At 45.0% G+C, this 13407-nt stretch overlaps 2 protein-coding genes across 3 annotated transcripts in view; both read left to right on the top strand.

The window, feature by feature from the left end:
* Positions 1 to 3: 3 nt before the first annotated feature.
* On the top strand, positions 4 to 8667 carry apold1b (apolipoprotein L domain containing 1b). 2 transcript variants are annotated; one of them, XM_084691257.1, is made up of 16 exons: positions 4 to 295; positions 721 to 795; positions 2251 to 2295; positions 2394 to 2450; positions 2606 to 2665; positions 2927 to 2992; positions 3572 to 3643; positions 3778 to 3843; positions 4255 to 4332; positions 4463 to 4537; positions 4838 to 4915; positions 5057 to 5096; positions 5273 to 5324; positions 5805 to 6219; positions 6415 to 6702; positions 7084 to 8667. In XM_084691257.1, exons 2-16 carry the CDS (start codon positions 727 to 729, stop codon positions 7369 to 7371), a joined length of 1749 nt encoding a protein of 582 aa, XP_084547383.1. In that variant the 5' UTR covers positions 4 to 295; positions 721 to 726; the 3' UTR covers positions 7372 to 8667. The 2 variants fall into 2 exon arrangements, with proteins under 2 accessions (XP_084547383.1, XP_084547384.1); XM_084691258.1 differs by lacking the exon at positions 4255 to 4332.
* A 3403-nt stretch (positions 8668 to 12070) lies between these two features.
* The window catches only part of LOC146221857 (uncharacterized), a 12149-nt gene continuing 10812 nt past the window's right edge, over positions 12071 to 13407 (top strand). Inside the window, exons 1-2 of the mRNA XM_084692086.1 lie at positions 12071 to 12284; positions 12716 to 13407. The exon at positions 12716 to 13407 is cut by the window's right edge and continues 249 nt beyond it. Coding sequence (XP_084548212.1) covers positions 12718 to 13407 — 690 coding nt within the window. The 5' untranslated portion in view covers positions 12071 to 12284; positions 12716 to 12717. The remainder of the gene's footprint in view (positions 12285 to 12715) is intronic.

Here is a 13407-nt window from a genome sequence, read left to right as displayed (position 1 = left end):
GGTGCTTCTGTGAAAACAATAGGCTTGCTTGTGGGGGACTCCTCCATTCCAGTCCTCCGGTGCTGGAATTGTATAGATGTAGGTTGCGATGTTTTGGAAGTGTTTTTAGCTTCTTTAAACCTCGCTTGTAACAAGAGTAGATTAGTATCTAGTCGTCACATAAGCAGGTCAGTTTCGCGAAACCAGTTTGACTGTTCGGAAGGGAAGTGACGGAGCGTAGCTCGTCGTTTTAGCTTGTCAGTGTTTTGAAAACTTTTTGACTTAGCTTTTTACCGAATCAGCTTGCAATCAGAAGGTAAGCGTTGTCAACTTAAATCGCCTTGAAAGTCCCAGTGATAAAGTTGGAACTTAGAAATCAGAATTTCTCCGTTTTGTTTTGACAGTAGTGGTAGAGCACTGCCAGTTATGGTATAGAAACAATATACCGGTAGACATCACGTTCGCTAAACAGTCGACGTCAGCGACAGTAATGGACACTTACCTTTCATAGTCATAAAAGTCATAAAACGTATTGACAGTTAAAATATGCTCGGTCTCTATAAACCCAGGCTGCCATTGTGAGAAAAATACCGAGGGATAAAGTGGTGAATCACTGTCATACAAAACTGCTGGGTGTGTTAAGCTTTTGTTGTGAGAGTCTTTGACACTGCATGTATTGTAGTCCATAACAAGGTGTGTGTGTGCGTGTGCGGTCATGCGTGCGCGCGCGCGCCTCCTTAGGTCAACATGAATATATTTAAAAGGGACAAGGTCACCTCAGCCAGCCCAGTTGTCCCACAAGATCAAAGCACAGAGGTAAACACTGTTTTACTGAGTGTGAGGCGATGGTGGAGGGGAGTGATTGTAAGAGAGGGTGATTGTGTGAGAGGGCGATTGTGTGACAGAAAGTCATTCCAGTATTACAGTTTTTTACAATCGCTATAACACTTTTTTCAATACTTCAAGTTTCCTAAACTCTTAACGTGCCAACACACCTACTACACTCAATTTGCAAAACAGTTCATTTCTTGCTCAAAATCACACAATGTAAACTAAACTCGAACACTTATTGTCATAACACAAAAATACACCAAACATTACACCATGGCTACCAAAACACTAACACACGTTCTCTTTCAACAGGAACATTTAATCATTTATAGCACAATGTCATAAAAAAACATTAACATCAGATGGAATTACAGAAACTGCTTTCTTTGCATGTGTCAGGTCTCACAGTATATAGATTATAGTTTGTGTTTGCAATGCAGTTTCTTTTGAAGCCTCTCTACATTTTTTGTTTTGTTGGGTTTAGTAAATGCATGCATTTTGTTTCTTTTGCTGCAAAAATTCAGAACAAAAAAGAATGACCCATCTCAGAGTAGCATTATAGTATGCTGCTATATATATATATGGTTAATGTATTGAAAAAATAAGACAGAAACATAATTGCTGCAGTCAAGTCTTTATTTGCAACTGAAAATTACTGCAAGAAATATGCAATATAGCTGCCATTTACAGTATTACCCTAGCTCTGGCCCTTCTCTGAGCGCCACCACACATTCTAACTCCTCTCCCTCTCCCTTGTCCCACTCCTCTCCCTTGTCCTGGTACTTATCTCCCTCTCCTTTGTGCAGGCATTACTGTATTCTTACTTTCTTCATGTATATTACTGTATATCTATATTGTTCTTTTTCCACACAAGATCAGCCCAAAGAGGTCCTCTTTACTGTCTATACCATATGGTCATGCAATTGAAAGAACTTCAACACCTAAGTGTTTCCTAGTTGGGAATCAGCTTTGATTTACAGTATTTGCATAACTTACTTATTATTATAAAATACAGGGGATATATTTGTGTATCAATTCACAATATTAACAGCTGTTCACTTTGACTTTAGCCAATCACTTCGGTTTTGAACATGATATTATCTGTTTTACCGGTTTTCTTGGTTGAGCTTGTGTGTAAAAGAAGTTCGAGCATTTAAAATGTGTGTTTCCTCTATGCATTTTGTGTCCAAGCAACAAGAAATGTGATAATTGTACAGCCTACACAGACGGATGTTGTGGTAACTGTGTTAAGAGTTTAGGAAACTTGTTAAAGGTATTGAAAAAACGATTGTCATAACGATTGTAAAAAACACCCCCACACACACACGCACACGCACACACACACACACACACACACACCCACACACACAGTGTTTGCTGTTGTAGACAGGTAATGTCCCTCCTCTGGTATTAACTGATGTGCTGCTGGTGGGCTTTCAGGACAACAGCAGTGGTGTGAAGACTGAGCTCCCCACAAACACTAAGGTAGAGCAGAGTGACTTACAAGACATTTCCTCCATCTCTAATGTTGCGGTTGTAACCGTGTGTGTTTGTGTGTGTGCCTGTGTGTGTGTTTCCTACAGGGGACAGGAGTGATGGGAGTCATTCAGAGGGTGAACCCGTTCAGATCTCCTGCCCAGGTACACCCCCTTGGATGTCTCTGCTGGGTACAGTAGCATGCAGTACTGTACTGTGTCCAGCAGAGGTCAGCTTTGCTCCTGTGTCCTCTGTCTCTTTCTCTATGTCTCTCTCTCTCTCTCTCTCTCTCTCTCTCTCTCTCTCTCCCTCCATCCAGAGCTCCTCTTCGGCAACAAAGGAGTCAACAACTGCGATCCCCTCTACAGACACCAAACAGGTGGGATGAAGATGAGGATGATGATGAGGAAAACCTTATCATTAGCAACGCTGGCACATAATACATTAAAACACTCATCAGCATAACAGAACAGTAGAACAGAGCTCAATACAACTGAATAGATCAGAGCATAATAGAGTTTGACATGATATAATTCAAAGGAACTGCAGTGGAAGCAGTGTCTTCTGGAGAGGACCTCTGTGTCTGATTGAACACTTTTGGAGTTTTCCAGTTGAGTAACCTTCATTGTGTTTGTTGCAGAACCCTGGAGTGTTGAAGGGAGTTTTTCAAAAAGTCAATCCGTTTAAATCCTCCACACTTACCCAGGTAAACAGACAGAAATGTAAACATTCAAACAGGTAAACACACACAAGTAAGGAACCGGATAGTTGGTACTGGCTCTGTGCCCGAGGTTCTTCAGCAACGGTGTCATCGTGTCCATGCTCCTCTGCATGCTGACTGCGTGTGCATGAGCCCAAGTCCGCATGTTTGTATCATGGCAACACTAGAATACACACGTACATTCTGATACACACAGATATGGTTACAGCAAGCTCCCTCACTGTCCATTATTTCATAAAGAGCAGCTCTGAAACCCATATATCCCTTTATACTGTCTCTTGGTTTGTCACCTGTTACCTTTAGTTTATCATGGTTTGTCACCTGGTACCTGTAGTCCATACTGATTTGTTACTTGCCTTTGGTCCATGCTGGTTTGTCACCTGGTACCTGTGACACAGGTACTACTCAGGTCAACCAGAGTTGATCACAGGTCCTGTGATCAACTCTGGTTTGTCACCTGGTACCTGTGATCAACTCTGGTTTATCACCTGCCTGTGGTTTGTCACCTGCCTGTGGTTTGTCACCTGCTGCCATGGGTCCATTCTGGCTGCTTGCGTGTTCCAGGTGAAGGGGAAGGAGTCTCACACAGACTCTGTGGATCACCAGGCAACCGAGAAGCTTCCAGTAACCAAGCAGGTCAGACCAGCTGACACAAACATCTACAAAAGAAACTATGTTTCCTTTTATTTCAATTTATGAGGTAGGGTTTGACCCCCCAAAAAACTCTAACCCATAAATAATAATTGACCTGTTGTGGTTGTGTTTGTCAGAAGCCTGGGGTATTCGGTGGAATGATTCAGAAAGTCAATCCCTTCAGGTCCAACCAGCCAAGCCAGGTTAGGGTTAGTTTCCCTTAACAAGGGAATGTTTCAAGGAATGTTCCGAGAATCAAGGGCGTGTCTGTGTATTGGTCGTTTTTTAATTAAAACTCACGAGGTCTTGCAATGGTTACATTTCTCCCATTCTTCCACTCTCCCATTCTCCCATCCTCCCATCCTCCCATCCTCCCCTCCTCCCACTCTCCCCTCTCCTCCCCTCTCCCCTCCTCCCCTCTCCTCTCCTCCCCTCCCCTCTCCCCTCCTCCCCTCCCCTCTCCTCCCCTCTCCTCTCCTCTCCTCTCCTCCCCTCTCCCCTCCTCCTCTCCTCCCCTCCCCTCTCCTCTCCTCTCCTCTCCCCTCCTCCCCTCCCCTCTCCTCTCCTCTCCTCTCCCCTCCTCTCCTCTCCTCTCCTCTCCTCCCCTCCTCCAGGACAGTTCGTCCCTCCACAGTGACCTGTCCTCCAGTGCTGGCAGTTTAGTTGAGATCAACAACACCACAGAGAAGAATGTACTGATGAAAATGACGATAATAATGAAGATGATGATAAAAAGATGTTATGGATGATAGTGAAGAACACGTAGTGCTTTCCTAAACGGCAGCTATGTGACCGAACTATTGAAAGCCTACCTTGTTGCAGGTTGTCTGGTACACTGATGGTGATGACGCAAGCAGTGGTGTGGAGGGCCAATCCCTGGAAGAACCAAACACCAGGGTAGAGAAAGTGTTCTGCTTGTCTAGTTTTTAAGTTTCTGATTTTCAGTCAGAGGGGAAAGTTTTTTTTCCAGACGTACGTGTGCGTGTATGTGTGTGTGTGTGGCTGGTACTTTTCAGGAGGTATTAACAGATTAGAATGAGTGTAAGTGTTATAATTTCATGAAGGGTTACAGTTAGGGGTGAGTCGTTAGAGATAACACCATTTTGAATGGGAGTGAATGATCGGGCTGCACTAGGAAAGAAAAACAAATCTGTGTGTGAGTGTGTGTGTGTGCACTGACACGTCTACCTGTCTCAGGATGCTGGCACCAGCCCGCCTGTCGAGCCGTCTGCAGCGTCAGACCCTGGTGAAGGGACCCCCGTGGACTGGGAGGATGTATGTTTGTATTGTGACGCCCTAGAACACGCACTGCACCAGTCCTTTTGTAGACACCGTTTTGCAAGGTTTAAGTTAATACTCCACTGTGTGTTTGTGTGTGTGTGTGTGTGTCTGCATGTGTGTGTGTGTTATCCTCAGGATGAAGAAGGCCTTCTGGTTTGGTGGAGGACAGTAGAAGGTACGAAGGCCAAAGTCGTCACCAAACATCTCATCTCCAAGTCCACCTGTTCACAGTACTGTTCACAGTACATCAATCCAACATACAGTAAAACATTACCTACAGACAGGGTGGAGGTTCTCACTTTCTCCTAACCTGCCATTACAAAGTATTTTTGTGGCTTCCTGTTCTTGTAGGCTGGGAGGAGTGGAACGAGGCTAACCCGTTTGAGGAGGATGAGGGAGTAGCGTAAGTTTGACTGGGTATGGAGCTCAAAGGTCATGGCGACAAGTTCAGGAAAGGGGAGTTTGTCTCGATTGAAAACTACTTTTTGGCCCCACCCTCCTCATTCCTTTGTGCTTCTAATTCTCTCTCTCTCTCTCTCTCTCTCTCTCTCTCTCTCCCCCGTTTCCTATTGGTCCTCCTTTACCTCTCTCTTTAAGTTCAAGGCAAACTTTAGTATCCCACAAGGGGAAATTCATGTGGTCATCCATGTCTCATTCTTCCCCCCCCATCTCTTACTCCCTCTCCCTCTCTCTCCCCCCTCCCTTCCTCTCTCCCTCTCCCCCCTCCCTCTCCCTCTCCCTCTCTCCCTCTCCCTCTCTCTCCCCCCTCCCTCCCTCCCTCTCTCCCTCTCCCCCCTCCCTCCCTCTCTCCCTCTCCCTCCCTCTCCCTCTCCCTCTCCCTCTCCCTCTCCCCCCTCTCTCTCTCTCTCTCCATCCCGTCTAGGGCGGTGGAGGCGGTGGCCGACCGCGTCTTCATGGCAGCCCGCCTCTTCGTCCACCTCTTCAACCTCCGCGGTGCGTCGCTACAGCAACGCATCCTGGAGCTGCTGTCATTGGCCGACGCAGCCGACAACTTCCACAAGAAGACGGTGAAGGCCAGCGTCGGAGGCGGGGTCGCCAGCGTGGCGGGAAGCATCACCACCATCACCGGCCTGATCCTGGCCCCCTTCACCATGGGGACATCGCTCATCGTCACGGCGGTGGGCATCGGCGTGGCGACGGCAGGGGGCGTGGCCTCCGCCTCGGCGAACATCACAGACACGATGCACTCGAAGACAGACAGGAAGAAGGTGGAGAAGATGATCCAGGACTACCAGAAAGAGATGAGAGACATCAAGGAGTGTCTGGACTTTGTGCAGGTGTGAGGGGGTACAAGCACACACAGAAACCCACCTCTTGGTCTCACATTTCTGAATCTGAATCTCGCCGCCTGTCTGCCACCACCATCTATTTTCATCTCTCTTGTCTGTCTCCATCTCTTCCCCTCCCTCCCTCCCTCCCTCCCTCCCTCCCTCCCTCCCTCCCCCCCCGCCCCCCCCCCCCCCACCGCCCAGGTGGGCATGGCGACCCTGGAGGAATGGAACTTTGAGCAGTACGCAGACAGCATCAACAAGAACCACCTCAACCAGAACGTCAAGCACGTGATGAAGGAGGGCGGGCGGGCCGGCAAGGCCTTGCTCATCAACACGGAGAGCCTGATCAACACCGTGCAGGTGCTGAGCGTGGCGGGGGGTGCAGCCAAGGCGGCCCAGGTGATGAGTGTCACCACGGGGGTGATGTCGGGCCTCTTCCTGGCCCTCGATGTCTTCTTCCTGGCTAAAGACTCGCTGGAGCTGCGGAAGGTCAGGGAGGATGTTTTGAATTTATTAGTATTAGTATTATTATTTTTTTTTTCAAAGCTGTTGATTTTCCCATTTCATTTGACAGACTTAATAATGCGTTTGTTTGTTGGTTTGGAGCCTCCTTCCTTCCTCTACCTCTTGTTCTACCTCGTTCTTTCTCCCTCTTTCTCGAACAGTTTGGTACTTTGTACTGTTTTTCTGAAGTTTTTTTATTCTTTTGTCTGTTTTAATAGTACTGACCTGAACAAAATTCAAAAAATAATTGTAAAGAACATATAATATTATCTATCTATTTCTCACTTGCTTCCTCTATATGGCATACAGTTAATAATCTAAAATACAAAACAAATACTAAATAGATTGTAATTTCAATTGTTCCAGGGTGCCAAGACCGAGTTTGCGGCCAAGATCCGTGAGGTTTGCAGAGACCTCCAGAAGGGCCTCCTGGAGCTGAATCATATCAAGGAGGAGCTGCAGAAAACCATGGACGGAATGGAGGTGGAGGAGGTGGAGGAGGAAGAGGAAGACGACGAGGAGGAGGTGGAGGAGGGAGAGGTGGAGGAGGAAGAGGTGGAGGAGGGAGAGGAGGACGAGGAGAGGGTGGAGGAAGACAGACGGGGGGAGACGAAAGAGTTTGACTCTCTGAAACAAGTTGAGCTGGAGGAGTGAACGGCCAGGGGTGGATGTCCACGTTTTCTGCCAAAAATGAAATAATAACCAATGTTCTGATGCAGCTAGTGGTACAGTCCAAAGTTAAAAAAAGACATTTAAAAAGCTGTACAAACATGCTGTGACAAAAACGAATGCAATAGTGGGATGTAGAGTGAGATGTCTGAATGTAGTGCCTCAATTGATCTAGTCTTAAAAAGGCTAGTTTTCAAAAGTCTGTTTTATACACACTAGGTTAGAATCTTTAGATTCTACTGTAAATAACATCTTAGTCTTAAGCTACAAAAAAAATGGGTTACAGATATTATTATTTATTTTTTCATTTTATTATTTACCTTCTTCTAATAGTGTACTGTAGATAAACAAAAACACGCACAGTTTTTCTGTACTAGTAAGTAAACACCTTTTTTAGGAGTTCTGAGACACTTATTGTATCCTTTGAGGCTGGCACCAACATGCAGAGTGGAGAAAAATATGTATAACAGGGGTGAATTGAGCTATGTATCTATCTATCTTGTCAGACCTGATCTATCAACATTACTGGGGCTTTCAGACACTAAAAGGAATTCAAGCAGTGAAGGAACTGAAGAAACAATGATGAAACTAAATATCCCCTCCATTTTCAATTAAATGTTTCCTCATTTCTGTGTACACAAGTGTCTGCCAGATAAATAAAATGTCAGTTTCCCCGTAGTGATCTGCTTTCAGTTCAATGTTGATCTAATCGTAGCTGCATACAGCTCTACCCTCTAAGACCTTCCCTTTAAGTGCCCCAGTGACAATGAGCTTCAACCCTCTCGTGGCCCCTCTAATTGTAGAGTCTGAATTATTATAAACATGGTATTTTTCCTGTTAATACCTGAAATGCATTGAAGAAAATTACATGACAACCACAATTTGCCCCAGCTTGGCCCCACTGTTGAAATGGTCTAGAACCTTCCCTTCTAAAGGTGTGTCTGCATTAAGTGTGTGCTTTGTTGCCAGTGTAACGGTTGCCCCCGTTACACCAACACATATCCAACAATCAAAGGCCTAAATTACACGGACATTATCATGACAATGACCGTGGTAACGTGTTGACCTTCATGTGTTGTATAGACATAAGTTGAAGATAAGCAGGGATAAGGTGACAGAATTAAAGCTATAGCATAGATTGGGTTTCAACAATCTAAAACATACCTGTTTTTTTTGTTGTTGTTCAAGAATAGAACTAAATGGAATTGATTAGCGTGTAACGCTGTAAGGCTTGAGATTAGTTGCGCAATGTGTCATGGCATAAACGTGGAGCTTCGTAAACGTTTGAGTTCAATGAGACGGCGGGTCATCACCTTGAGTCAGTCGAAAGGGCTGTCAAAATGTGTCATGTTGTCCCATTCTCTCACACACCTGGAAAGCCTCTAGGGCGAGGGGTTCTTCCATGCGCAACACTCTGATGTCATAGGCCAAACCAGCTAAGCCATTACGTAGTCCCTGTTACTACTATGGTGTAATCCCAGCAACGTTCTTTACCGTGTCAACGCCATTGTAATCAGCGTTCCATAATGATAACACGTCAACCCTTTTCAGTCAAACATGTCTGCATGGCGCCTCTAAACTACAACCTAAGCATTTTAGGGTAACATGTAATTTATTTTGGCTGAGGGCCAAAGGGCCTCTGTATGAACGAAAGCATGACTGGATTTGCGTGACAGCATTTCAGGGTAGTGCATTTTAGGAAAGGGCCTTAACAATGTCAGGGTTGAAAGACGAGCAAAGTTGTCAATTGTAAGATAACTGAAAAGGGGGTGAGGGGAGGACAAGGTAAGGTGAGGTGACAGCAAACTGTTTGGTTGGCTATGACCGACTGAATGACGGACTTATCCCATGACTGATGGACTGCTTGGTTAGATTTGAGTCCTGGAAGAGACAGAGAGAGAGACAGACAGACAGACAGAGACAGACAGACAGAGACATACAGACAGAGATCAAAAAAGACAGAGAGACAGAGACAAACAGAGAGAGAAAGGCGTGACAAAGTCTGGCTTTCGTCCATTTCACAAACTTCTGGTGAAACTTCACCTGACTTGTGATGGGCTTTTGAACCAGCAGAACAGCATTTTTGCACACTGCTCCACGGAGCGCTAAGCTCCCCATCTACAGTTTCAGCCTCACCCAACGACACACACTTTTTTTTGTTGTGTATAGGCTTAGAGTGGAAAATATTTTCCTAAACATCTTAAATGTGTAAATGTGCTATTTTTATGGAGTTAGAATTAAATGAGGTTTGGGAGGAGTAGACACCACAACTCCAATCTGACACATCTTATCAATGATACACCTGATACTCATTAACTAATCCAATGTATAACTCATGCCAGCCTACTCGAAATACAAACTAGCTGTACCAGCCACACAAGTGTCTCTACGTACGCATTTATATTTAGTCATTTAGCAGACGCTCTTATCCAGAGCGTCTTGCAGTAAGTACAGGGACGTTCCCCCAAGGCAAGTAGGGTGAAGTGCCTTGCCCAAGGACACAACGTCCTTGGCACGGCGGGAATCGAACCGGTAACCTTTTGATTAATAGCCCGATTCCCTAACCGCTCAGCCATCAGCCACCCCCTTCTCCCTCCCCCCCTTCTCCCTCCTCTACTCTCAAGCTCCTCCGCCACATCCAGAGTTTCCTGCCTTGATCACGCTTACCAACTCTTTTCATTGATTTCTTCCTTTAAGCAAAACATTTTTAGAATAAAACACTTCCGGTGCGGTTTTCTGAACTTGTGAATTGTCGGTTGAACTACACCGCTTGTCAATGCATCAACGAAGTGGACGAGTTTCCTTTTGGACCTCATGGTGACTTGTCCGCAGGGCACTACATCTTGTTGTCAGGTGTTTTTTTGCTTTTTTTTAGCTGAACTGTTTGATTTGGGTGTGTGTGTGTGTGTTTGTGTGTTTGTGTGTGTGTGTGTAAGGGTAATCTCTGTCCACACCAACATTCAAACCAAATCTACAGTTTAGCTAACATTGATACAGCATCACCATGGAAACAAGGAGCTCCAATTTGACAAGCGTAACTTGCTTTCAAATCTATAAGTAGGCCTACAGCTATAACAGTATGACTATCAGTGTTTGGAAATAAATTGAGTTTTACATATCCTATTTAGGGGTGCAAACACTAGATTACACAAATGAATATTACGCTCATTAAGATAAAATAACACTAGAGTAGCATCACAGCTTTGATGATTTACGAACAATGAACGTGTATCTGTTATTTCAGTGGTGCTCTGACATCAGTCATAAGACATTGCCTTTAAGGAAACACACACATATTCACGTAACACCAAGCATGTTTGTTCACACACCCACTGCCGGCATCTACTCATGACCAAACTATTGACACTCTTACCGACATAATCACTGTGGTATGTCCTATGTCTGTGTTTGTGTGTTCGTGTGTGTGTGTCTATGTTGCAATAGTGACATTTCAGAAGTGCATGCCGCATAGTTCTGCCAGGAATTGATAGGTGCGTGGGCGCAGATTTTTTTTTATTTTTACAAACGCTCAATTTAACGCATCCATTTCACATTGTCTTCCCCACATGTTTGTCTACCCTCCGCTACTATTGTCCACTTTCGCTTAATAGCTGTCCACTTTCACTGATATCTGACTTACAAGACATTCAGAGCTGGTTACCCAGGCTGCTTCTAGATCGAGAGATATATAAACCTAGATTAGGTAGGTCATGGATAGGCCATGGTATGCATACATTTCCATCCCCCGGGTGAAGTAGTGCAGGTGCACAGCCAGTTAGTGTGTCTCACACATGGGTTCCAAAAACGGAGGTTGGAGACTGGAAAAACCTGTGAGAACTCTTAAGGAAGATGTTGGCCAGTTTGAGATTTGTAAAAGCACAGTCAAGTATTAATAACCAAGAACCTATCAAATGAACACATTTATAGGTCACAGAAATGTACAGGCTACAGTATTTCTTAAGAGTGTTCCGTGTTACGGAGGCAACAAACAACAGTAACCTACAAAATAAATGAAGATCTGGCTATTAAAGGAATGACAGTTAAATACCTCTCTTTGAGTATAAGAACAAATAAAGGAGAACGAAACGCTGGGTAAGGCTGAGACAAAGACATACAGTGTGGGCATTTCCAATAGCTAGTTAGACCGGTTCTGCAATGTCATCCTCACATGCGATGCAATCACAAGGTCTCAATAATAATCACTTGCAAAGTTTTTATCATCCTCTAAAAAACGACGCGAATTGCTTTCATTTATGATAATTCAAATTAACAGAGTAATTAGGCCATGCTGTCCTTACTGTAGGGCTACAGACATGTGGAATTTTTTCAGAAAAGTACTATATTATTGTTATCTATTTTCTTTTATTCTTCTTATTCTTTTTCTAGTGATGGTAAGAGAGTTTACTTGAGCCTAGTTTGAGCAAAAAGGTGGCAGGAGGAAAGATGATTCCATGTCTATGGACGTCTCAAAATGATCCTCGGTTCCTGAGTATTTTAAAACGAAATGTTTAGAAATATGATACAGGAAGACCAGTCTTCAGAGAAACGGTTGGCAGTGACTCAGCAAGGCAATGTTATGGGAGGGGACTCCATTTTTTTCCAGTCAAACTCTCCTCGAAAAACACAATATGTCCAACTGTCTTTGAACCATCATAGAAAAAGAAACAGTGTAACGTCAGACGTTCGTCACCATCCTCCGTCACATTCCGACCATTTCTCCTCCCTCTTTTCGCACCCTTCTTAACTGTTAAATACCGGGTTGAGATCCCACAACCGAGCCAAAGCACTCGCCGAGAGCATCTCTGTCACGCGCACCTGCATCATCTCTACCAAGAGGAGCGTCTCCCTTTATCACTTGAACTTTCTTCATCAGGAGGCTAAAAACCCACAACAAAAAGGTAAATATCATGTGGTCCATGTAAAATGTAGCATTTAGCCTCAAGGTTGCTATTTTAATATAGCTATATATATTAATACAACTAATATAATATAGCTAATAGAACTTCTAAAGATAAAATGTTGAACCTACTGTAAGTGTCAGGTTTCTGGAGTTTACTCTTACATGTACTTTACCATTTTACACGAATAATGATTCTTATTTGGTGCTTAACTAATATAAAACTTATATAACAACTTATATATAAAACAGATACATTTTGTTCTGTCCCCCATTAGTTTTATTTTACATATTTGCTTCCTTTGAATTCCTAATCCTTGTCTCCCTACAAGAGACCTTTTATCTCAAACATCTGCTTAATTCACTTGCATGGTAAAAATAAAAGGTATAACAAATTGAATTAAATAAAAATAAAAAATTCCCTCCTTATAGAAATGGACAGCAGACTAGTTATGATTGTGGCGATGGTGGCAGTGGCCTGTCTGTCGCTGGGGGCAAAGGCACAGAACACCACAGTCTCAGATGCCACGACTGTCCCTGCAACAGCAGGATCCACTATGGCCCCAGGTGCTACAACCACTGCTGCAGCCGGAGGATCCACTATGGCCCCAGGCGCTACAACCACCGCTGCAGCCGGAGGATCCACTATGGCCCCAGGTGCTACAACCACCGCTGCAGCAGGGGGATCCACTATGGCCCCAGGCACTACAACCACTGCTGCAGCCGGAGGATCCACTATGGCCCCAGGTGCTACAACCACTGCTGCAGCCGGAGGATCCACTATGGCCCCAGGTGCTACAACCACCGCTGCAGCAGGGGGATCCACTATGGCCCCAGGTGCTACAACCACCGCTGGAGCAGGGGGATCCACTATGGCCCCAGGTGCTACAACCACCGCTGCAGCCGGAGGATCCACTATGGCCCCAGGTGCTACAACCACCGCTGGAGCAGGGGGATCCACTATGGCCCCAGGCGCTACAACCACCGCTGCAGCAGGGGGATCCACTATGGCCCCAGGCGCTACAACCACCGCTGCAGCCGGAGGATCCACTATGGCCCCAGGTGCTACAACCACCGCTGGAGCAGGGGGATCCACTATGGCCCCAGGCACTACAACCACTGCT

Source organism: Hypomesus nipponensis, chromosome 25 (genome assembly GCF_054491055.1).
Source record: "Hypomesus nipponensis isolate SF chromosome 25, ASM5449105v1, whole genome shotgun sequence".
NCBI classification, from domain to species: domain Eukaryota; kingdom Metazoa; phylum Chordata; class Actinopteri; order Osmeriformes; family Osmeridae; genus Hypomesus; species Hypomesus nipponensis.
This window is presented reverse-complemented; position numbering and strand designations above follow the sequence as displayed.